The 24,356-nt window shown below is 32.9% G+C and overlaps 1 protein-coding gene across 1 annotated transcript in view; it reads right to left on the bottom strand.

Annotated features, from left to right (window-relative positions):
• Positions 1–24,356, bottom strand: part of LOC145247293 (glucagon-like peptide 1 receptor) — a 567,758-nt gene that overhangs the window by 172,004 nt on the left and 371,398 nt on the right. Inside the window, exon 4 of the mRNA XM_080108912.1 lies at positions 15,101–15,217. Within this exon, the coding sequence (XP_079965038.1) occupies positions 15,101–15,217 (117 nt within the window). The remainder of the gene's footprint in view (positions 1–15,100; positions 15,218–24,356) is intronic.

The raw sequence follows: 24,356 nt of genomic DNA, 5'->3' as shown, positions 1-24,356 counted from the left end.
TCATGCTCTCTATCGCTCCAAGTTATGAAACAAGACCATTGCTAGCACCCTTAGAATGTAAATTCGGGTGGTTCAACGCTTTAAGGCACAGTTCAACGGTTAAGGTCTTTGGTGTGGTTTCAACTTAAAACTGCATCATGCCACATCACATCTTCGAAGTCGGGTTTAAAGTCACACCAAAGTGTACCTGGATGTTTCGAAGAGTGGGGTGATGCCCTGATGCAATCAGGTGGCTGCTGGCAGACTCTGGGTGTGGCAGAAGGATTCTGTGCTAGCCCACAAGTTCAAAGAGATCAAGGCTTAGCTTCAGAAGGAATGCTACGACTTTTTACCCTTCTCTTATTGCGCCCCCAACTCCTCCCCTGACCTGAACCCGCTGGACTACTTCGGTTCGTCACACGTCGAAAACATCACCAACATGACTTCATACAAGACAAAAGCCTACCTGATCACCGCTATTCGCCGACTATTCGCCAAGCTCCCGCCGGTGTTTGTGGATAACACACCCTCTCAGGACCCGTATTGAGGCGATGATTAAGGCTGAAGGCGGCTACATTGAATAGATACCAAAAGTGTAATGTCGTTTTTTTTAGAGCGACAAATTTATCGTTTCACCCTGTACTCCGTTCGCTGCACCTTATCATAAAAAAGTTCATTAAAAATTGTCACACATATTTTTTTTTTACATGTTTCTGATTTGATAGTGAAAACAATGTTGAGATAGAATGTCATGAAATCAAACTAATTTAAAAATAAAGATATTTGGTTATCATAAAAAAAACTTTTTATTCTGATAGAATCAACTTCTTTCAAGCTAAACACTGAAAGCTAAAATAAATTTGGTTTCAACATAATCGTAAGTGGATTTTTCTTTTAAGTCTATTTTAAAGATATGTAAAATGTGTTTTCAGAAATAAATGAAAGACCAAATACTTGATCTAGGCGTCCGTTTTGCCAATAAAGAAGCCTTTTTTTTATTGATCTGTTAATTTAAATCTTCAGTCGTACTATTTGATCATAGTTACATATGTACACCCTACATTGCTGTTTGAAAGCCTATTCGAAACGTTACACAACGCTTTTCATCTAGATATTAAAATGACGGGTTTGTTTTACTGTACACATAGATTCGAAAAAGTTGTCACAAAACAAATATAGAACAAATAAATGTTATCAAAGGCAAGATAAGTTACTTTTCTAACTGGATATGTTTTTGGTGTTTATATTTAATGTAACGTGTTTATTCAGCTCGAAAAACATACAGTGTTTACCGATGTATTCGAAAATTCAAAATGGCGGCCGACTCGCTCTCGGGGACGGTAAGTTTGGGAAAAGGAGTTATGAATAAAAAAAACAGTCAAAATACTGTTAAAAACCCGCCGAATATATGTCAGCCTATGTCACGGTAACATATATTGAGCGAGTTTCTAACAGTGTTTTGTCTGTTTTTTATTTATAACAAATTTTCCCAAACTAACAGCCTCAAAGACAGAGTCGGCTGCCATTTTAAATTTTCGAATACATCGGTAAACACTATGTTTTCGAGTTGAATAAACATGTTACATTAAATATAAACACTAAAAACATATCCAGTTAGTTAGAAAAGTAACTTATCTTGCCTTTGATAACATTTATTTGTTATATATTTGTTTTGTGATAACTTTTTCGAATCTATGTTTACAGTAAAACAAACCCTACAATGACATATTTATACTTTAATCATACCTATGGTCTGTGACGGTACACTTTAGTCAAGCACTTTGTTTTCTGTGATATCAGTAACGTTTGTTAACAGCTTTAATGCCGTATAAAGTATAAGGCATAATTACGTTTGTACACCGGTTCTTCTTAGATCACCGAAGTTAAGCAACGTTGAGCCTGGTCAATACCAGATTGGTGACTATTTTGGTATACCAAGCGCTGTATGTAGGAGGACGCCTATATCCCCGTAAGAATGGATGGAGTACTGCTGCCACATATGGGCAGGAGCTGCTAAAAATAGCCTATCCTGGCTTGACAGAGTACAAAATAGATTCGTGGTTTAGTGGGGGGTGCCCTTTTCTCTTCCCTGCAATCTCTCTCCCACAGAAGAGACATTGCGAGCCTGTCTTTGTTTTATCGTTATTTCCATGGCAAGTGCTCGTCTGAGCTCGAATCTCTGGCCTCCTCACCAATCTTTCACAATAAACACCCATCTAGCTGAAACCACTGCCAAAAAATATCCCCACTCTTTATCTGTGCCAAAATCAAAACATAGATTTCATGAACAAAGCTTCTTTCTTAGAAGTGCGCACCTGGGAAACTCTCTTCCGTTTGCCTGTTTCCCACCTGACTACAACTTGGATGTCTTCAAGTCCAACATAAACAAATTCCTGATGAACCATCCCCTCAAGTAAGACACTTTATCAAATCTCCAATACTAACGGTTGCTGCGATACTGTCCCATTGATTACTGTACCCGCAATAATAAACCTTATCCCCGAGTGGTTTCCGGGCCTTGATAAGTGGTGACTTCCATGTAATAAAAAAAAAAGAACTGACCCCCCCCCCAAAAAAAACAAAAAACTAATGTCGTCGTCTTTCATAGCCGGGATATACATGCGAATGGAGATCGCTTGTTAACTTAATATTCGCATGAAACTTCTCCCAGTGGGAGTCCGGTTCAACCTGCCTAGAGTCAATGCCACTGGCAAACTAGGGCGAATTCCGCTGGCACACACCACAGCGTTTAGTAAAGATAGCACGTCTTTCTCTATTTCTGATAGTAACTGATTTTGTTTTGATTTATTGTATTTTGATAATTATTGAATGCTGAGTCTAATCTTATATGAAACGTGCTCACTATTTCAGCTGGACATAGAAAAAGAAGTTGAATATACGAGGTGCCTTAAATAAATTTCCAGGCTTTTTTGTAGAGGCATTGTAAATTGTAGACTCTTGAAAATTCAGTATGTTATTTCTATACATCAGATGAAACGATATACCAATTCTTCTGATTTCAGGTTCAAGTGAACAGCTATAGCAGGAATTGTAATACACCCTACTAAAGCCTGATTGTCACAGCTCTTGAATTTCAAAAATGTAATCTGGATGTGAGGACACTTAAAAAAAAAAATGCAATAAAATTTTAAATTTTGAAAAAAAAAAAAAAAAATTGAAAAAAAAAAAAAAAAATTGAAAAAAAAAAAAAAAAATTGAAAAAAAAAAAATTGAAAAAAAAAAATACCACAGAAACGTTTCGAGTACTTACAACTGCTTTTGAATCTTCTTGCATGAATTGAGCATAAGATTTCGGGTGGCATGAGAAATTATTGGGAAGCAGGGAGTCTGTAAGGGATGATGAGAGGTGTGGGAGGAGTAAGTAAAGCAAAACACTCGAGTTAATTGGACAAATAGCAAAGAACCGTCGTGTGTTTATAGAGAAAATAAATGTACAGTTTGTTGTCAGTGGGGGAACTGTACACGCAAGTATTCTCGAGGAACTGAAGTTGTCAGGACGGTATTGAAGCTGGAAAAGATTACTTCGAAGGCGACTAGAGTTTCATGTGTGTACTATCAATAAAAGTGACCAAACGAATAAGGCACTTCGTATTTTGATCATTATTAAATACTGAGTCTAATCTAAAATGAAACGTGCTCACGAATTTAACTGGACCCAGAAAGAAAAAGAAGTGGAATTTACATACAGTAACAAATGCTTTTCGAAAAACTCACAATTTTTATCTTTTATAAACTTAAAGTACGTGATAAACATGGTTTCAAGGCGCAATTCTGATTCTGAACATTTGCGGGCAATATGAACTGAAACATATCCATAGAGGACATTGCAAACGCTGATGCAAAGAAGGTGGATTCCCTCTATGGAGCTAGAAGACTACTCACACCTGAGCATATCCTGTATTATTCATATCATTTTTGTTGTTGTTGTTATTATTATTGTTGTTGTTGTTATCAATATTGTTATTATTATTATTATTTTTGTTGTTATCAATATTGTTGTTATTATTATTGTTGTTGTTACAATATTGTTATTATTATTATTGTTGTTGTAATCAATATTGTTATTATAATTGTTGTTGTTACAATATTGTTATTATTATTATTGTTGTTGTTACAATATTGTTATTATTATTATTGTTGTTACAATATTGTTATTATTATTATTGTTGTTGTTACAATATTGTCATTATTATTGTTGTTGTTGTTACAATATTGTTATTATTATTGTGGTTGTCGTTGTTACAATATTGTTGTTATTATTATTGTTGTTGTTACAATATTGTTATTAATATTATTGTTGTTGTTGTTGCTGTTACAATATTGTTGTTGTTATTATTGTTGTTGTTACAATATTGTTATTATTATTATTGTTGTTACAATATTGTTATTATTATTATTGTTGTTGTTACAATATTGTCATTATTATTGTTGTTGTTGTTACAATATTGTTATTATTATTGTTGTTGTTGTTACAATATTGTTGTTATTATTATTGTTGTTATTATTATTGTTGTTGTTACAATATTGTTATTATTATTATTTTTGTTGTTACAATATTGTTGTTATTATTATTGTTGTTGTTACAATATTGTTATTATTATTATTGTTGTTACAATATTGTTATTATTATTATTTTTGTTGTTACAATATTGTTGTTATTATTATTCTTGTTGTTACAATATTGTTATTATTATTGTTGTTGTTACAATATTTTATTATCATTATTATTGTTGTTGTTACAATATTGTTATCATTATTATTGTTGTTGTTACAATATTGTAATTATTATTGTTGTTCTTACAATATTGTTATCATTATTATTGTTGCTATTATTTTATTATTGTTGTTATTGTTGTTATTATTTTTAGTATTGCTGTTTTGTTATTATTATTGTTATTATTTTTTGTGGTTGTTATTATAATATCAATTCAACGAAAAACCAACAACCTTTACACTTAATACAAAGAAAGCTATACAAATATCAGTTCGCTTATTATTATGTCGTTATTATTATTGTTGTTATTATTTTGTTATTGTTATTGTTATTGTTATTATTTTAATTGTTGTTATTATTGTTATTGTTGTTACTATTTTTATTGTTGTTTTTGTTTTTATGATTATTGTTATTTTTTGCTGTTGTCATTATTGTTGTTATTATTTTTATTGTTGTTATTGTTATTGTTGTTATTATTATCATTGTTATTATTGTTATTGTTGTTAGTTTTATTGTTAATATTATTGTTTTTACTGTTATTATTGTTATTATTATCGTTGTAAATATTATCATGGTTACTATTGTTATTGTTGTTAGTATTATTGTTATTATTATTTTTGTTATTATTGTTATTATTATTATTATTGTTATTATTGTTATTATTGTTGTTGTTGTCATGATTATTGTTATTAATATTGTTATTATTATTGTTATTGTTATTATTATGGTTTTTACTGTTATTATTGTTATTATTTTTATTATCATTGTTATTATTATCATTGTTATTATTGTTATTGTTGTTAGTATTATTGTTATCATTATTTTTGTTATTGTAATTATTGTTTATTGTTATTATTGTTATTGTTATTCTTATTGTTGTTGTTATGGTTATTGTTATTATTATAGTTATTATTATTGTCATTGTTATTATTATTGTTATTTTTTAAAATTTTTGTTATTATTATTGTTGTTGTTATTTTTATTATTGTTGTTAGTATTATTTCTTTAATTATTGTTGTTTCTGTTGTCTATAAGAGGTCGTGTTACAGGTCAATGCAAAGGATTTTCATGCAATGGATGTAAGAGGAAAGGTATTTGATGAAGAATGTCGTTTCAAACCGAAAAGATCTACTTCAATATTTGGGCTCGAGCACACACGTAGGCACGCACACACGCGCGCACACGCACACAAATGCACGCATACACACATACGCACGCACTCACGCACTCACACATACATACACGCGCATAAACGCACGGTTTACATACACATGCACACACAAGCACACACGCGCATACACACACACGCACACATACGCACGCACACAAACACACGCACACACATGCACACATGTAAGCACACACGCACGCACAAAAACGCGCACACACACGTACTCACACACGTGTTGTGTAGTAGGGGTTCATATTTAAAGGATGGCGCGGAGTTTATATTGGGGCACATATATAACGGGACTCATGTAATACAGACATAACGATAGTGATGATGAGAGAGCTAAGACATTTATATTACAGTTCTTTTAACATATATTAGAGGATAGGGAGACACTCATTATGATGATGGTGGAGGACACATAATCTTCGAAGAGTTTACAATGTTCATTATAAGATGATAAACACAATTACCTTTCGTTCGTGATGAAGGATGACACAAGACAACAGTTACAACATAATGATTACTTATTTATCCATCGGATCAGCCGGTCGATGACGTCCGGAATTCACTTGTATCTACATGGTTAATCTTCTACCCTTCACCTCTAAGGGGCCTCTGACTGTCAACTCTTGGCTGATCAAATCTCTGACTGACTCAATTCTCTGAATAACTAACTCTTAGATCCTATATTGAGAATCTCCTCCATCTATTACGTCAGAAGTGTGTTTGCAAACGTGACTAATTTCACGTGGCTTTACATATTTGTAGACATTTATGCTGACGACACTACCATTTATGGTAGCACATCTAAGACAGTAAACGACCAAGTTCTCTCCAATTCTCTCTCCTCTGATCTTGAGCATGTAGTACAATGGGGAAAGGAGTGGCTGGTTACTTTTAATGCATCTAAAACCAAGCTTCTCTCTTTACATCATCAACATTCTGATCCCCATCTGGCATCAATTGAAATGAATGGCTCTCGTCTTCAGGAGGCCTCAAGTTTTGACAAGCTTCTGGGCTTGACTATTACTCCTGATCTTAAATGGAACACGTACATCAAATCTGTTGCCAAGGCCGCTGTAAAAATGGTGGGATTTTTCTATCGATCCAGTAGATATCTCACTGCTGATGCTATTCTCTATTTATATAAGAGCCAGGTACGTCCAAGGATGGAATACTGTTGCCACATCTGGGCAGGAGCTGCTAGAAAGGACTTGTCCTGCCTTGATAGAGTTCAAAATAGACTTCGTAGCCTCGTAGGAGATGTCCTTTTCTCTTCCTTGCAACCTCTATCTCACAGAAGAGATGTTGCGAGTTTGTCTCTGATGTATCGTTATTTTCATGGAAAGTGTTCGACTGAGCTTCAATCTATGGTCCCCTCTCGCAAAACTTTCACAAGAAACACTCGTCTAGCTGTAAACACTATCAATAATTCCCCCCACTCTTTATCTGTTCCTAAACCTAAACGTAGATTCCATGAACAAAGCTTTTTTATTAGAACTGCACACCTGTGGAATTGTCTTCCGTTTTCCTGCTTTCCGGCTGACTACAATATGGTTGTGTTCAAGTCTAAAGTAAATAAGTTCGTGATGAGCCGTTCCATATAAGTTATCAAATTTAACAAATTTTCATTACTAATGATTATTATATTGTCCAATTTCTACTGTACACTCTTTAACCCTTATCCTTGAGTGGCCTCTTGGCCTTGATAATGTGGTGATACCTATGAAAAAAAAAGAAAAAGTCCAATGTGAACAAGTTCTAATTGAATCGTCCCCCTAAGTAATCCAAGTTACAAAATTCCCACTGTTTACTCTGCTAAAATCACAATGACTAATGTATACCTATTAACCCTTATCCTTGAGTGACCTCTGGGCCTTGATAAGTGGTGACACCCATGTAAAAAAAAACAACAAAAAAAACATATGTTCATATTGGAGATGACGCGGAGTTCATATTGGGGAACATATATAACGGGACTCATGTAATACAGACATAACGATAGTGATGATGAGAGGGCTAAGACATTTATATATATATATATATATATATATATATATATATATATATATTAAAGTTCTTTTAACGCGTCTTAGAGAGGAGGCATTTATAGACATTACTTGCGATGGAGGATATGCGACACATAACTTGGAAGAGGTTACACAAGAGTTCGTTATAATTGATGATAAAACACAACTACCTTTCATTCAGGATGAAGGATAACACAAGACAACAGTTACAAAACATAATGAAGACTTTATTCATCTGATCGACCAGTCGAATGACGTCACGAATTACAATCTGAAACTACACAGTCTAAATGTTCTACCTTCGCCTCCGAGGGATTAAGTGACCAACTCTCTGGCTCTCTTGCTGCCTGATTTTTCACTCTTTCTGACTGACTAAAATCCGAACCCATTATATGGAGAAATGTCCTTTGCCTATGACGTCAGAAGTGTGTTTTTCAAACGTGACCAATTTTCACGTGGCTTTACATATGTATGTCCAACATACTTTTGACAACAAAAGAATCCTCAATTCTAATCTAACCTATTTTAAACAATATAATTCAATTTGCATTGTTCATTCCTTTACTGACATATTTAATATTCGGATCTCTAAAAGAATGGGCAATCAACTCTTTTTTCCGATGTAAACAATATTTAACTATTCTGATAGAATTTAACACTAGACTAAATTTCTAACATTCCATTTCTTAACTTTGCATACAGGGTTCGATTCTAGGCTTATCCTAATTTCATTTTCACTTATCTAATATTCTTCTTATTTACATGGAAAGGGGGCAGTCCTTTTCCATGTAACACACGCACACACGCACGCACACGCACGCACACGCAAGAACATATACAGGCACGCACTTACAGGTGTAAGCACACACACGTGCACGCACACACAAACGCACGCACTCACGAACGCAGATACACACGCACACAATCGCAGGCATACACCCATACCTACAAACCTATGTCAAAAACGCAACTTCACATCTGCCTTTGCATATATGCACATGGACACACGTTCAAACACGCACCAACGATGATTAAACGAAAAACGAATAATCTTTGCACTTAATACAAAGAAGCTATACAAATATCAGTTCGCTTCTTCTTCTTCTTCTTCTTCTTCTTCTTCTTCTTCTTCTTCTTCTTCTAATCAAGGTCCCTTTTACATTGATTTCAGGACAGTACTTGACCGAACAACAAACTTATTATGACGAGTTTTGAATGAAGGGCATTTATCGGAATATGTCCTGGAGTCATGCTGAGAAAACCAATAAAATCAATTATAAATGATGCAGCTTCAGCCAGAATAAATATCAGATTGTGCCTTATTGATACACAATCCGACTAAAATGAATAATAATTAATTAATTTCAATACTTATTTCGTTTTTCTTTTAAAGTATATCGCTATTATATTTTTTAATTACTAGCATTTCCGCCCGGCGTTGTCCGGGTGTTTGGAGGTGTATGTTGAGCAAAAAAAAAAAAAAAGCAAAAAAAAGCCGCCAAGTTTTTAAAAATTTGAACCTTATTATAACCCATTATAATTTATTTTTTTGGACCCAAATCAAGTTATTAAGTTAGATCCATGTCCATGAAACCTTTATCTAAAATTTCAAGTGTTTAGACCGAAAATTGTCGGAGGAGTTTGATAGAGTTCTCAAAGGTCAAATCATTGAATTTTGACCCCTTAACAGCCAGATTTCTGACCAAAAACCAATCACATAGATTTTCCCAAATCTCAGTACCCTGTATATCAAATTTCGAGTCTGTAGACTAAGAATTGACAGAGTTATTGCGTAGGGAAATGTACACACACAGACAGACACACAGATACACAGACACGTTCACTTTTATAGATATATAGATAGATATAGATAGATTGGAATGCTTATTTGAAATGAGTATTATTTATTCATTTATTTATTGCGGACTATCATCATTTGGTTGTTGTTTTACGACGTTTCGGCCAACTATTCCTGTGTCCTTCATCAGGTGGTTAGCGCGACAGGATAGGAACTCCGAATGTCCTAACTGTATTCTTAGCAATTACGTCTTTATTATTTTTGTTAGACTAGTTGGCCAGTTGTATACAAATCTCAAGAGCGACATGAGTCTTCCATAATGTCTGAACGCTGCTGTAAACTCATGCTCTTTGCCGATCAAAGCTATGACACTAGGACTATTGTCAGCATCCTCAAAATACATCATTTCAAGTGAATGCCTCATCATACCACCTCACATCTTCGAAGTCGACTTGAAAATTGACAGAGTTATTGCGTAGGGAAATGTACCCACACAGATACACAGACAGACGGACGGACACTTTTACTTTTCTAGATATATAGATAGACATTAAAACGTTTGAATCATGTCCAGTTAATATACATCTAAAATGTCAAGTGTTTCGACCCACAATTACCGGAGGAGTTTGAAAGCGTATGCAAAGGTCAACTCTTTCTACTTTGACCTCTTGGCAGACAAAGTTTCGCCCAAAATGTGATTAAAAATATTGCTACATATGTGAATTCGCTGCTGTAAACTCATGCTCTTTGCCGATCAAAGCTATGACACTAGGACTATTGTCAGCGTCCTCAAAATGCATCGCTGGATTGCCACGAGTAACAGAGACGTGCCAACGGTTATGAAAAAAAGTTTCCGGTCACGGTTATTGTCTTTGGTACGGTTTCAAGTGAAGGCCTCATCACACCACTTCACATCTTCAAAGTCGACCTGAAAGTGTACGTGGAGGTACTGAAGAGTGTGATAATCCCTGAGTGCAATCAGATGGCCGCTGGTGGACCATGGGTGTGGCAACAGAACTCGGTGCCGGCCCATAAGTCAAAAGAGACCCATGTTTTCCTTTAGGAATGCTACAACTTCTTACTCTTTACTCAGCGCCAACCTGCAGAGTATTCACCGAGCTCTCTCCAGCACTTGTAAAAAACGCATGCTCCCAGTTTCGGACCCGTATCAAAGCGGCGATTAAGGGCGAAGGCGGCTACATTGAATATATATATCAATTCTACTACATAGTCAAGTTACCTGAATTCATTGTTTTTTCAATAATTGTTTTAAAATAAAGCTGTAGTATTGTTTTCTTTGCAGCGACATTTTTATCGTTCCACTCTGTACTACATTGGCTTTTAACCTACATTTATACAGGTGTTCTCCAGGGGTCGATCTTTGGTTCGTTATTATTTTTAATTTTCATAAAATACCTACTTTTTTGCTGCGTTCTGATTTGCTGACGTCAATACAATTACGTGACTATTATAGTACAAGTAGTTAAGCCCGGCTTTGCTCCGGCTCTATGTAATGTTCATAACTTTATATGCATATATATATATTAAAAGGTTTGACTCATATCCAGGTAACCTACATCTAAAATTTCAAGTGTTTGGACCAAACACTCGTGGAGAAATTTGGTAGAGTCTGCAAAGGTCAACTCTTTCAACTTTGACCTCTTGGCAGCCAATCTTTCGCCCAAAAACCGATTGAAGAGATCGCTGTATGTCTGAATATCCTTTATGTAAAATTTTAAATGTTTAGGCCCATAATTGGCTGAATAGTTTGCTAGAGACCGCAAAAATAAAATCTTCCGAACTTTGACCCCTTGAAAAATTTTCGGGGAAAAAACTGATGAAAAAGCTTACCCTATGTCTAAATACACTTTATGTAATTTTTAAATGTTTACACAAAAATTGACTGAGTAATTTGGTAGAGACCGCAGAAGCCAAATTTTTTAAAACTTTGATCCCAATTTAGAACCCTTAATATTTATAGTTTGGAGCTCAAATCAAATATAAAAAAAAAGTTAGATCCATGTCCAAGTAATGTACATCTAAAATTTCCAGAGTTTAGACCCAAAATTGGTGGAGGAGTTTGGTAGAGTTTTCACAGGTCAAATCGTTGAACTTTGACCCCTTAATGCAAAATTTCTGGCCGAAAAAATAAAAAAAAGATTTTCCCAAATCTCAATACCCCTTATATCAACTCTCGAATCTTTAGACTTAAAATTGACAGAGTAGTTTGATAGAGAAATGTACACACACATATACACACATACATACACACACATATACACACATATACACAGACAATTATATATTCTTATAGATATATAGATATTATAACCAAATCTTTCTTATCTAAAAACCTTAAATTAATAGAAGTATACGTTAGGTATCAATCACTGAATCTTTCTTTTCTTTTCTGACTTTCATTAACGACATCCCTAACACAATATTGTTCAAGATTGGTATATTTTCAAACACAGCTCGGTCCTTGACAAACCAAACGCATGCATACTAAAGGCAACGATAGAACCTTTGAATGATTACCTCTATTCTATAATAGAATGGGTCCATAAACGAATGGTTAAAGTTAACGCTACCGAGACAAAGCTACGAGTTTTTTTAATAAGTTCCCACATTTTTTTTTTGCACAGACATTTTAAATTATCATAGACTCTTGAAAATTAAGAATGTTATTGCTATACAGCGTATGAGATGACTGGTCAATGTTTTATGATTTCAGGTTCAAAGGAACAGCTACAGCAGGAACTAGAATACACCCTTCTTAAGCCTGATTGTAATAACTGGTGAATTTCAAAAATGCAATCGGCACGTGAGGACACGCTAGAAGAACGATATGCAATACGATCGTTTTAAACTTGAAATGATGCCACAGAAACGCATGGAATGGTACAGACTGTATTTGGACCATCTTGCATGAATCGAGCATCAGTTTTCGAGTGGCATAAGAGATTCAAGGAAAACTGGGAGTCTGTGAGGGATGGTGAGAGGCATGGGAGGAGTAAATAAAAAACACCAGAGTTAATTGGACAAACAAATAATTCCATGGATAAGGACCGTCGTGTGTCTATGGAGACAATAAATGCGCAGTTTGATGTCAGTGTGGGAACTGTACACAATTATTCGCGAGGAACCGAAGATCACAGACTATTTTGCCAAGATGGGTACCCAGGCAGTTCCTCAACCTTCCTATTGTAGAGATCTGGCTTTCTGTGTCTTTTGGTTCTTCCCTAAGCTCAAGGAAAACCTTCGAAGCTGTTATTATGAGACGATTGAGAAGATTAAAGAGACTGTGACGTCATCGACACGCTCACATGAGCTGATTTCATAAGCCTTCCAGAAGTTGTTGGCACGGTACAACAAGTGCATTACAGCCAGAGGAGATTACTTCGAAGGGAACTATAGCTTCAATAAAAGTACCCATAAAAAATAGTCTGGAAACTTATTGAAAGCAAATTGTACTTTCCTTTACCAATTATAAAAAAAATCCTTTTGCAAACACTGGTTACCATGGGCGGGGGTACCCTTTACGTGCGTTTAATGTTGGAAGCCCCTAGTCTAACATTCACCGGCAACATGAATAAGAATAGAATATTCTGCCAAGTTTGCTACTAAAGTAGGATCCCTTTAATAGGCTAGAAAACTTTTCACACGTGTCATTATCATATATTTGTATGACACTAGTATTGACCGCTATATGGACTATTGTTGACACATCTAACCTGGGACACCAGCCGCTAATGTCTCTCTTTCTTAGTCTAGCTACAAAATAAGTAGGTTTCGCGCTGTCTATCAAGTTCCAGCTTGTATCCCAATGCTGGTCGGAAATTGGGGCATAATTTTGTGTGTAATTATAGACTAAACACATCCTCACTCTAAAGTTTAAAATACCTTTTTATCTTTACCGGCAAATTTTAAGTGTTTTTGCACGTAGTGGCAAAAAAAAAAAAAAAAAAAAAAAATTTAAAAAAAAAAAAAATTATAAATAAATAAAAAAAGAAAGAAAAATAGAATCTCATTTTTTTTATTTTTAATAAACTCACCTAGAGTCTTAATGCACCAATAATAGCAAATTATCGATCCTTATCTTTAAATAATTCCGAAACACACGCACAATTCTAAACGACTAACAAATTCTTAACCCTAATATTTTATAATTAACTAATATAATTAATATTTTTATGATTAACTAATATAATAAATATTTTTATAATCAACTAATATAATTAAAATTTTGTTATAATTGACAAATATAATTAATATTTTTATAATTAACTAATATAATTAATATTTTTATAATCAACTAATATAATTAATATTTTTTATAATTAACTAATATAATTTATATTTTTATAATTAACTAATATAATTAATATTTTTATGATTAACTAATATAATTAATGTTTTTTATAATTAACTAATATAATTAATATTTTTATAATTAACTAATATAATTAATATTTTTTATAATTAACTAATATAATTAATATTTTTACAATTAACTAATATAATTAATATTTTTATAATTAACTAATATAATTAATATTTTTATAATTAACTAATATAATTAATATTTTTATGATTAACTAATATAATTAATATTTTTATAATTAACTAATATAATTAATATTTTTTATAATAAACTAATATAATTAATATTTTTATAATTAACTAATATAATTAATATTTTTATAATTAACTAATATAATTAATATTTTTTATAATTAACTAATATAATTAATATTTTTATAATTAACTAATATAATTAATATTTTTATAATTAACTAATATAATTAATATTTTTATAATTAACTTGTTAGTTCGAAGTAAAGTGTGTGAGTTCATATAGAAACGTTGTTTTAATTTGATAAAATAACATACACATCAAGTGCGCTTGAAAGCCAAATCACAACGTAATATTAGGAAAATAAACAAATATTTTACTTGTTTGAAATTTATGATATGAATATATTTCAAACATTTATCAGAAATATATTTCAAAGATATACTCCATCCTCAGTGTGTTTTTTCTTTCTTTTCCTCTTTCTTTCCATGCTGTAAAGTTGGAGAAAGAAAAAAGAAAGACGCACAGTTCAAACATTTCAAAATACAACCGCTGAGATACAACGCGCGGCTCTATACAAACAGACTTTTCTTTTTGTTTCTCCAACTTTACAACATGACAAGATAAAAGAAAAGAAAGAAAAAAAATACTGAGGATGGAGTATATCTCTGAAATTTATTTGTTATAAATTTCAAACAAGTAAAACATTTGGTCATTTTCCTAATATTACGTTGTGATTGTGCTTTCAAGTGCACTTGATGCGTATTTTATTTTATACAATGCATAGAAGTTATTTAATGGTAAATACCACCAAAGGATTCTTTCGGAAACCTGTTGATGCAGGATGAATAATTTGTCCACGTCGTGTTCGTTTCTGTCTTTTGGTACCAAGTTCCACTGCTCGTGCATTTCTTGTACGCAAAATCTGTAAAATAGATTAAATCAGACATTGATAAAAACAAAGTAATAAAAATAGAAATAAAAAATAGAGTGAGAAAACTATTTAATTATAGCATAAATTATTACAAGGAGGTTTTACCTTCGAAATATGAGAAAAAGGTTATTTAATGCCGAATCCAGTGATTTTGAAGAACACCTTTTTTAATATATATATATATATATATATATATATATATATATATATATATATATATATATATATATATATATATATATATTTTTTTTAAAGTCAGTTTCTATTTAACCCATAGTTGGGACCCTAAGAGGTACTATCATCTCGGATCGGAGTTAACCTAGGAGCAATGGCAATTCAAGGGTTGCTCCACATTCCCCGCCCGCAAGCTGGGGCCTCATCATCAGATATAGTTTAAGGTCATATCCAGGACCTATATATATATATATATATATATATATATATATATATATAGTAATTTATAAAATATATATGGCGATCAAGCTACACTGAATATTCGGCGTTTCATCCACTCTAGGACTCCTCAGGCTTATGCGCATAAAATTACTAACTAGCTCTACCTACGTATTGAGCACTTTTGAAGTAAATACTTAAAGTTTACGCATAAATCTATACTTTCGTATATTAATTTTATGTGAGTAAATTAAGTAGTTATATATATATATATATATATAGATGTATATATATATAATAGATTTCTAAGATGTCATCAGCTAAAATCGAAACTGAAACCAAGACTTTATTTTAAAAAAATGGATTGTTTGAGTGCCATTAGCTATAATCGAAACCGAAATACAAAAACTCAAAACTTATGTTTATATAAAAAAAATGACTTAAGTGCTGTCAGCTGTAATCAAAACTGAAACCATAATTATGAAGAATTCTTAGTAAAATTATTTATAATAAATGAAATGACTTGAGTGCCATCATTTATTACAACAAATGGAAGTACATAACAATGTAACGACCCGGATGTAAGCGTGACACAGAAAATTATTCACACGCTATCGTATTAATATATAAATATAAAGTTAATCATACCTGATTAGACAGAAGGAGAGAAAGTATATTGTGAGGTTGAAATTTCACCAAATTTATTGTATAAATATATAAGAGCTGTTTAAGTCGGCCTACGCCTTTCAAGCGTATTTGTAGTTTTGATGCTTAGCATATACTGTTATGTATTTTCGTATTAAGATGACGACTTATATATTTGTTGTTCGTGTCAGAGAGAGTCTTAGAGTGTTCAAATTATGGTGTGCAGATAGGGGCAGGTCTTATATATAAAGAGACAAGGTGGATGTAATACAAGAGAGCCGAGACATGTAATACACAATGAGAGGAAGATATTTAGATATATTGATAGATAGACCGAGATATAGTTTGACATTTATACTTTTGACAGTTCCGTGAATGGGAGTGTTTCTATAACATTGACACCCACTTTCTTTATCTAATTTTGAGATGATGATTTTCACAAAGTTCTTATAATATAAATTGACAATACTTTTTCTGTTGAAAAACATAACACGAAGACGCAGATACAAAAAGATGATGATATTCGTTTATTCCATTTTCGACCGGTCAATGGCTTTGCATCAAGGAATTCAAGTCTCTACATGATTCTTTCTTCTCTCCTCCGCTTCCAAGGTTCTATGTCAGCTCTGTCTCTGACTCCTCTTCTCTCTTCCTCCCCTGACTGACTGACTGACTGACCCTGACTGACTTCTAAAGCTCTCTATATTGAAACTCATGCCGTCATTGCATGACCAACACCTGCATATCAGACTCGTGTCTTGAGACGCCTCACGTTTTCAAGCATGCATCACTCTTCACATATTTTTTACAAAGCCGATTTGTCTAATCTAATTCTCCTAACCCACTTTTACAAATATGTTTAATATTTTCTATTTTTCTGATCTAGATTCCTTATTTTAATTTCATTTCTTAACAGAAACATAATTATATCCTTACATTTCTTTTTCAATAAACCAATATCTCACTATTTTATGTGAACTAAACATTCCATTTTCAATAACATTCTGTATTTATTTTAACTTATGATCAGAATTCTCAATTCCCAATCTAGCTTCGCTAGTTCGAATCCTCGGTTACCCTATCTCATATTTACTCACTTACAAGAACAGACGGCTGTTCTTTAACAATACTTTTACTGGCGAAAAATAAAATCGAATTTGTTTCACATGTTCAAATCTAATATATATATAGAGTTGAAAGCTTATAAACAAACATTTACTGAGTAGTTTGGTAGAGAGCGGTCCTATTCTAGCAATGGTTGGATTTGGTAAGTTTGTACCTATTTTTGCTTTAAATACTAATCCATATGCAGTATTATTGCTTTAAATACTAATCCATACGTTCGCTGCACCTAATCATAAGAAAGGTCTCTAGAAAATTTCAGCTAGAGCGACTCAGTAGTTTCCGAGAAAATTCTGGAGTAAATGTGGAATCGTGATGACTAATATCTATTAATAACTATTAATCCCTAACTGTAATCGAACAGATACCATAGTGCTAAGTTAACTGCCTCTTGTCATACTAAATCGTTCGTACAAAAATTCAACCAGAATGGCCAAGTAGCTTCCTAGAAAATTTTTCGAGTAATTTAGAATTTTAAAGAATTATTAATTAGTATTAAGCCCTGTGTGTTGAACATATACCATAATGTGAAGTAGTACGGTGTTTATCAAAAACACAGCAAATATTTATCTGCAACTACTTTTTAGAATAACGATTGGTCTCCGGTTCAAAAGTCTTCTCGTACTATAATATGCCTTATAAGACTCTGCCATGTCGAACAGGTGGTACTTGGCGTTGTCCAACCATATTTAAGACGCGTCCTTTTCTGTTGCTCTCGGTTCACGTGTGTAACAGGTCTATCTTTGTCTCTAACATCAACCGGCCACATTTTTCTCTTTTTATAATCTTTTTCTTTCCTTCTTCGTTTCATATGGCTCGGTCATTTGCAAACAGCTTCTGCTGCTGCTGCCATACGCACGTCCGCGCTCTGTTACAATAATGTTTAATTCGCTGCAGCTTAACAAAAATGCATAAAAAATTCAGCAAAATCGTATTAGTTTCTGAAAAAAAAGTTGAGAAAACAGACACAGAGGCAGACTAGATAAGATATGATTCAGAAAGTTATATGATGAAACTGCAAAAAATAGACCTTTATTAGAAATTTAACGTCCTCACTTTAAATACCTTTAAGTAGCATCGGTAATTCCGACATTATTTACTAAACTGCTTTTTTCTCAGTTCTGTCTTCCTCAGATTACTGATTAGTGTTGATACTTAATGCGATTCTTGCCTTCTTGAGACGAACAAATAATTGACGATGGTTGAAAAAACAAAGAAAACAAAATAACTTGCGCAAACACTTCAGCGATAATAACATACTTTCGTGTTCGTTCTTATTGACAATGTATGTCACAGGGATGATTAGCATCGTTATTACTGGGCGATTATTTATTCATATAACAAATTCACGTTGGCTTTCCCCCTTCAAATTAGACATCAGAGGACTATGAACAGAGGTGCTACTGTTATGTTGTTGGATTCGTGTAAACCCGGAAAATAAAGTAGTCGATGATTATTATAATTGTGTTTCGTAAGTATAAAAGGAATGACACCTAAAATACGTATTTTAGAATTAAATATTTATAAACAATAAATTAGGCATGTTAACTTGATAGAATGGAATTTTACTTTGAGACTTATGTTTTAAATTGGAAAAGGAATTTGAGAGCACGAGGCCAGTTTTGAATATGGGAATAATAACAAATGGATTATGTGAAAACTACCAGGTGATGACCTAATAAATTAGAAAGATAGTTTAAGATATAGACGTGGTGTGTTTAGTTAGTTGAATTGAACAGTTGAGTATCGGCCTTTGGCCGGGTCAACCATGAAACGAGTTAATCCACTTAATAGAGTTGTCAGAATTGGAAACAGAATATTGCGTTCACTCTTTATTACGTCCCAAATGCTGAGCTTCTAAATAGTTAAGGACCTTACTAGTTCTCTACTTGTAAAATCTATATATCTATAAAAGCAAAAATGTGTGTGGACACTAGTTTTGATTGGCTAATCTAATAAACCAAACTCATCATAAACGATGATTCAAATCGTCTTAATTCCAGCATCAAATTAAAGACAATAATGTATTGTTAATATTGGGGGGGTAATTTTTTTCTAAGTGACTATTTACAAAAATAAACTTATACGAAACTACCCCCAAAAGATATTGTATGTACGAAAATTGCCATTGCATCCAAATCTTACGTCTGCTTTCTATAGCAACACACCCGCACGCACATATACGGACATACATGAAACCGCTATGTTGCTATGGCAACACGCACCCACGCACACGACCAATATTATTTTAAATTTTTAACTTCTCTTGTATTCATTATTATTTTTTTTGTATTTTTTTTAAACTGACTTTTTTCATTAAACAATTACCGTAGAATTACTAGCAATAACAAATTCTTTAAAAAAATTCAGCATACGCCTGCTTCCTATTTGAAAAACAAAAACTGTTTGGTAAAATTATACATTAAGGCCCGTCTCACGTTCGTAAAAGACAGAATATGTTTTTTGTAGATTTTGGTGTGCTAAACACTTATCTGAAAACCTTTTAAATATTCGATACTCTTGCATAATTTGACCCGGATTCCCGTCAAGCATGGATCGGGCGAGATCGGCAATCATCGGTTTAAGCCGATCGTTGCAACAGACGCTTTAAAACAAACAAACCGGAAAAAATTACAAATGTAAATAATCAAAAATAACAAAAAACTTACTTTAAAGGACTGAAAATATTTTTATTTATTTTATTTTATATATTTTGTTTTGGTGTTTGTTTTTTTGAAAAATATTTATCAACAATATTTTTTTCCCCTACAAGTAAAGATAAAAGTTTTACTTTTTCTCACCGTAAACTCTTAGGTGTAAGTACAAGTTTTTTTTTTAAAGACATTTTCTCAGTCAAGTTTCTTGTGTGTGTGTGGGGGGGAGAAAATACGTAAAATATTTTTACGAAAAGCGTAAATTGTTAGATGAAAGTACAGGAAAAAATTAAGTTTTTCAATATCAATAATTCCCCCCACTCTTTATCTGTGCCTAAACCTAAACGTAGATTCCATGAACAAAGCTTCTTTCTTAGAACTGCACGCCTGTGGAATTGTCTTCCGTTTTCCTGCTTTCCGGCTGACTACAATATGGTTGTCTTCAAGTCTAACGTAAATAAGTTCTTGAGGAACCGTTCCATATAAGTTATCAAATTTAACAAATTTTCATTACTAATGATTATTATATTGTCCAATTTCTACTGTACACTCTTTAACCCTTATCCTTGAGTGGCCTCTTGGCCTTGATAATGTGTTGATACCTATAAAAAAAAAAAGAAAAGAAAAAGTCCAATGTGAACAAGTTCCAATTGAATCGTCCCCCTAAGTAATCCAAGTTACAAAATTCCCACTGTTTACTATGCTAAAATCACAATGACTAATGTATACCTATTAACCCTTTTCCTTGAGTGGCCTCTGGGTCTTGATAAGTGGTGACTTCCATGTAAAAAAAAAGAAAAAAAAATTTTTTTTTTCCAAGAAAACTTAATATCTTTATTTTATTTCATTTTTCTCGGCTGTTCATTGCCGGTGGAAGAACTTTCTCGAGATAATGATATTTGTTCCGAAATGGTTTTTGCATTCTTCTTATTTATTACTTATTTAGTTGTTTGTTCGTTTACTTTACTTATGTTTCTTTTACGGGTACTTATGTTTCTTTTACGGGTACTTTTAAAGTCTGTGTATTCTTACATATATGTTCTTACTATATATGTTGTTCTATCCTTACACCGTTTCTTGCCTTGAAGGGTCTCGACGTGTACGTGCAAATACATAATTGTACATACCTGCTTGCCTTTTCCAGCGGATGATATCTTCTTGTCGCTGGTCTCTATCTCATTGGGAGTGGTATTTACTGCTGCAGATGCATCGATAACACAAGATGGGTTTGAAACTTCAATTCTTTTATTAAAAGGCAAGCCTATCATCTCGAAACCTGGTTGTCGCAGCGGGACCCTAATCTCCCCGTCTGCATTATCTGCAGCACAAAACCAACTCTCAGCCCATGTGTCCGTCAACCGGAAGCCTTCGACCACAATTCCCGTTACCCCTAATTTCCGGTGTATGTCACACCTAATTTCCGGTGCATCTAACCTAGGCCATTAAAGGAGACTGAGTTTGACGCCTATCAAACCCAACCTTTTGTGACCACTAAACTCGCTGATGGGAATCGAAGATATACTTACATAACTTAATATTTCTACAAACTACCTAGATAGCATTTAAGCTGGGATTCCCAATACTACATATTTCCCTAGGAATATTATACTTCAGTCGACTGTTGAACGGCCATCGACAGCAAATAGGGAGGAGATAGTGTAAATGAATGTGTAAGTATGATCAGATATAACACCGCATTCCTTTCGCATATTTTAAGGGTAGCCATTTCAGGCGTCAATAAACAAATGAGTTTTGCTATTGTTAGAATATCACCTGGTGGAGATGGAATCACGCACTTCTTTTCTTTTGGACGATTACATTTATATGTTTATATCTGTTCTTTTATTTTTTTTAAAATTGTTGTGTATTTGTGTGGGGGCGGGGGTTCGGCGTTACCCACTATGAAAATGATTAATATCCTTAGTATAGTAGGTGTGTTCAAACCGGAACTGTATGTCGACCCGGTTTAAAGTGAGGGGGATTTTTGTATATAATACTCCCTCTCGTCCAGAAACACTTGATCCTGATAGCAAGACAGCGTCAAGACAACCAAGCAAGAATTTTCTCCTACTACCATACATCCAGTATTCCCAAAATGGTCACCGCTCTGGTATTGGCCAGCTTCATCGTTTCTTAACAATATGTATGGCTTATGAAAAAAGAATTAAATCCTCATAAAATTGATTCTTCACTTAATCCTCAAAATAAACCTTAAAAATACATGGAGATTTACAGGACTAAATGACTTCATTTATTCATGTAAAAGCTACCGTACCTTCTTCGAAACTATCATTAAATTTTGGATTTTTTAATTTCGCCATGCGAAATATATAGACTGAGATAAAAGATTGATATTTTTAGAATTCAGGTACGTATGTTATAATGTTTTTGCATGTTCTTATAGCAAAGTATCATAAATCTTATTTAGACAAACAAAAACTAATTGATTCAAAACATTTTTAAATATATATATAAAAAATTAACGGTAAATTGTGTAGTTTTTGAAAAAAATTAAATTCTAAATTCTATTAAAAATAGTAGAAAAGGTTTGATATCATTCTGCTTTTCATATGATAAAATTCAGGTTTTTATCTTTCTAGAAGAAAAGTTGGTCAAGAATAATTGATTTTAATAGATTTTTAATAAATTTTTAATAGATTTTTAATACGGTTAAAAAACAACAACTTAGTTCTCTATCATTTTTTATATATCATTAGGATATCATATGTGTTATTTATTTTGTGTGTCACTCTTACACCCGAGTGACTATCGTTCATATATTATGGACTTCTATTTCTTGTAATAAATACATTTTCATAAGTTTTGGTCTCGGTTTTGATTATAGCTGATGGCACCGAAGTCATTTATTTTATATAAAAATTTTTATCAAGAATTCTTCATAAGTTTTGGTTTCGGTTTCGATTATAGCTGATTGCACTTCAGTAATCTATTTTTTATAAATAATTTCACGAAGAATTCTTCATTAGTTAATATTAATATATTAAAATTATGTATTATATTTAACAGATATGCTAATGGGATGTCAGATTGTTATACACAAATCTCTCATAAGTGGTAAAGCATTAGTGAAGGCAATCTTAAATTTTCGTCTAAAATTATGACTTTTCCTCCCCCTTCTATTACTGTTGCAAATTACGACCCTGCGAGGCGAATCGGATAGATAACTTATTTTGGATATGCGAATGGCATAACTAAGACACACATAATATTTATGTTACATGATAAAGGCTGTCCCCTTTTCATGTAAGTAAAGAAATAGGGAATTACTTTAATGTAAATATGAAATAGGATAGTCAAGGATTCGAACTTGCGAAGCTAGATTTGGGATAGAAAATTCCAATCATAAGTTAAAATAAATACAGAATGTTATTGAAATAAGGAATTGCAATTGTTTAGCTTACATATCTGTTTATTGGGAAAGGAATGTAATGATGAAATTTGTTCTGTTATAAAAATGGAAATTAATACAAGGAATTTAATCGTCAATTGAAATTGTAAACATGTTATTTGAAAAATAGGTTACTGAACTCGGGGTCCCGTCAAGTTTGGCGACGTGACGCATGTCAACCAACGTGCTTTACGAGCACATGTTTAATCATACGATGACGTGACGAGTTTTCATTAGAAGTAGAGTTTTAGATGCAGTCTGTGAGAGAGTCGGAGAGAAGCAGAGAGGTTCAGACCGATTCTCCGTTAGAATCAAGGCACCCTCTAAAACTGAAAGGGTGTTAGAAATAACCATGTAGCAACTTTGAATCCCTGAGATAAAAATCATGTCCGACCGGTCGAAGATGAAATAAAGGACGTCAACATGTGTTTTTGTATCTGCGTCTTCGTGTTGTTATTCAACAAAAAAGGGTATTGCCCATTTATATTATAAGTACTTTGTGAAAATCATCATCTCAAAAATAGGTAAGAAATATATGTATCAATATTTATAGAAACACTCCCGTTCATACAGAACTGTCTCTCTCTTTATATATACCTGCTTATGTCTCCAATATGCTATCTCTTACAACAGGAACATCTTAAGACATATGAACACTGAACACATGAACACTACTAAGACAACCTCTAGATAAAACACTAAGACTTTCTAATACTAACATGAACAACAAAACATAGTCTCAGATTTGATACATCGAAAATAACACCCATATGCAACATTTAAAACAAACGCTTAAATGATTACAGTAAAATAAATTGCAACAATATTGAACATCTAAACAATGACATAATTTATGATATGCAAAATAATTAAAAATAAATTGTTTTAAAGCCAGTTAAAAATATTA

This window comes from Euprymna scolopes, chromosome 25 (assembly GCF_053919585.1).
Source record: "Euprymna scolopes isolate OS-2025 chromosome 25, ASM5391958v1, whole genome shotgun sequence".
Classification (NCBI taxonomy): domain Eukaryota; kingdom Metazoa; phylum Mollusca; class Cephalopoda; order Sepiida; family Sepiolidae; genus Euprymna; species Euprymna scolopes.
Note: the sequence above shows the minus strand (reverse complement) of the source record. Positions and strands in the feature narration are given on the sequence as shown.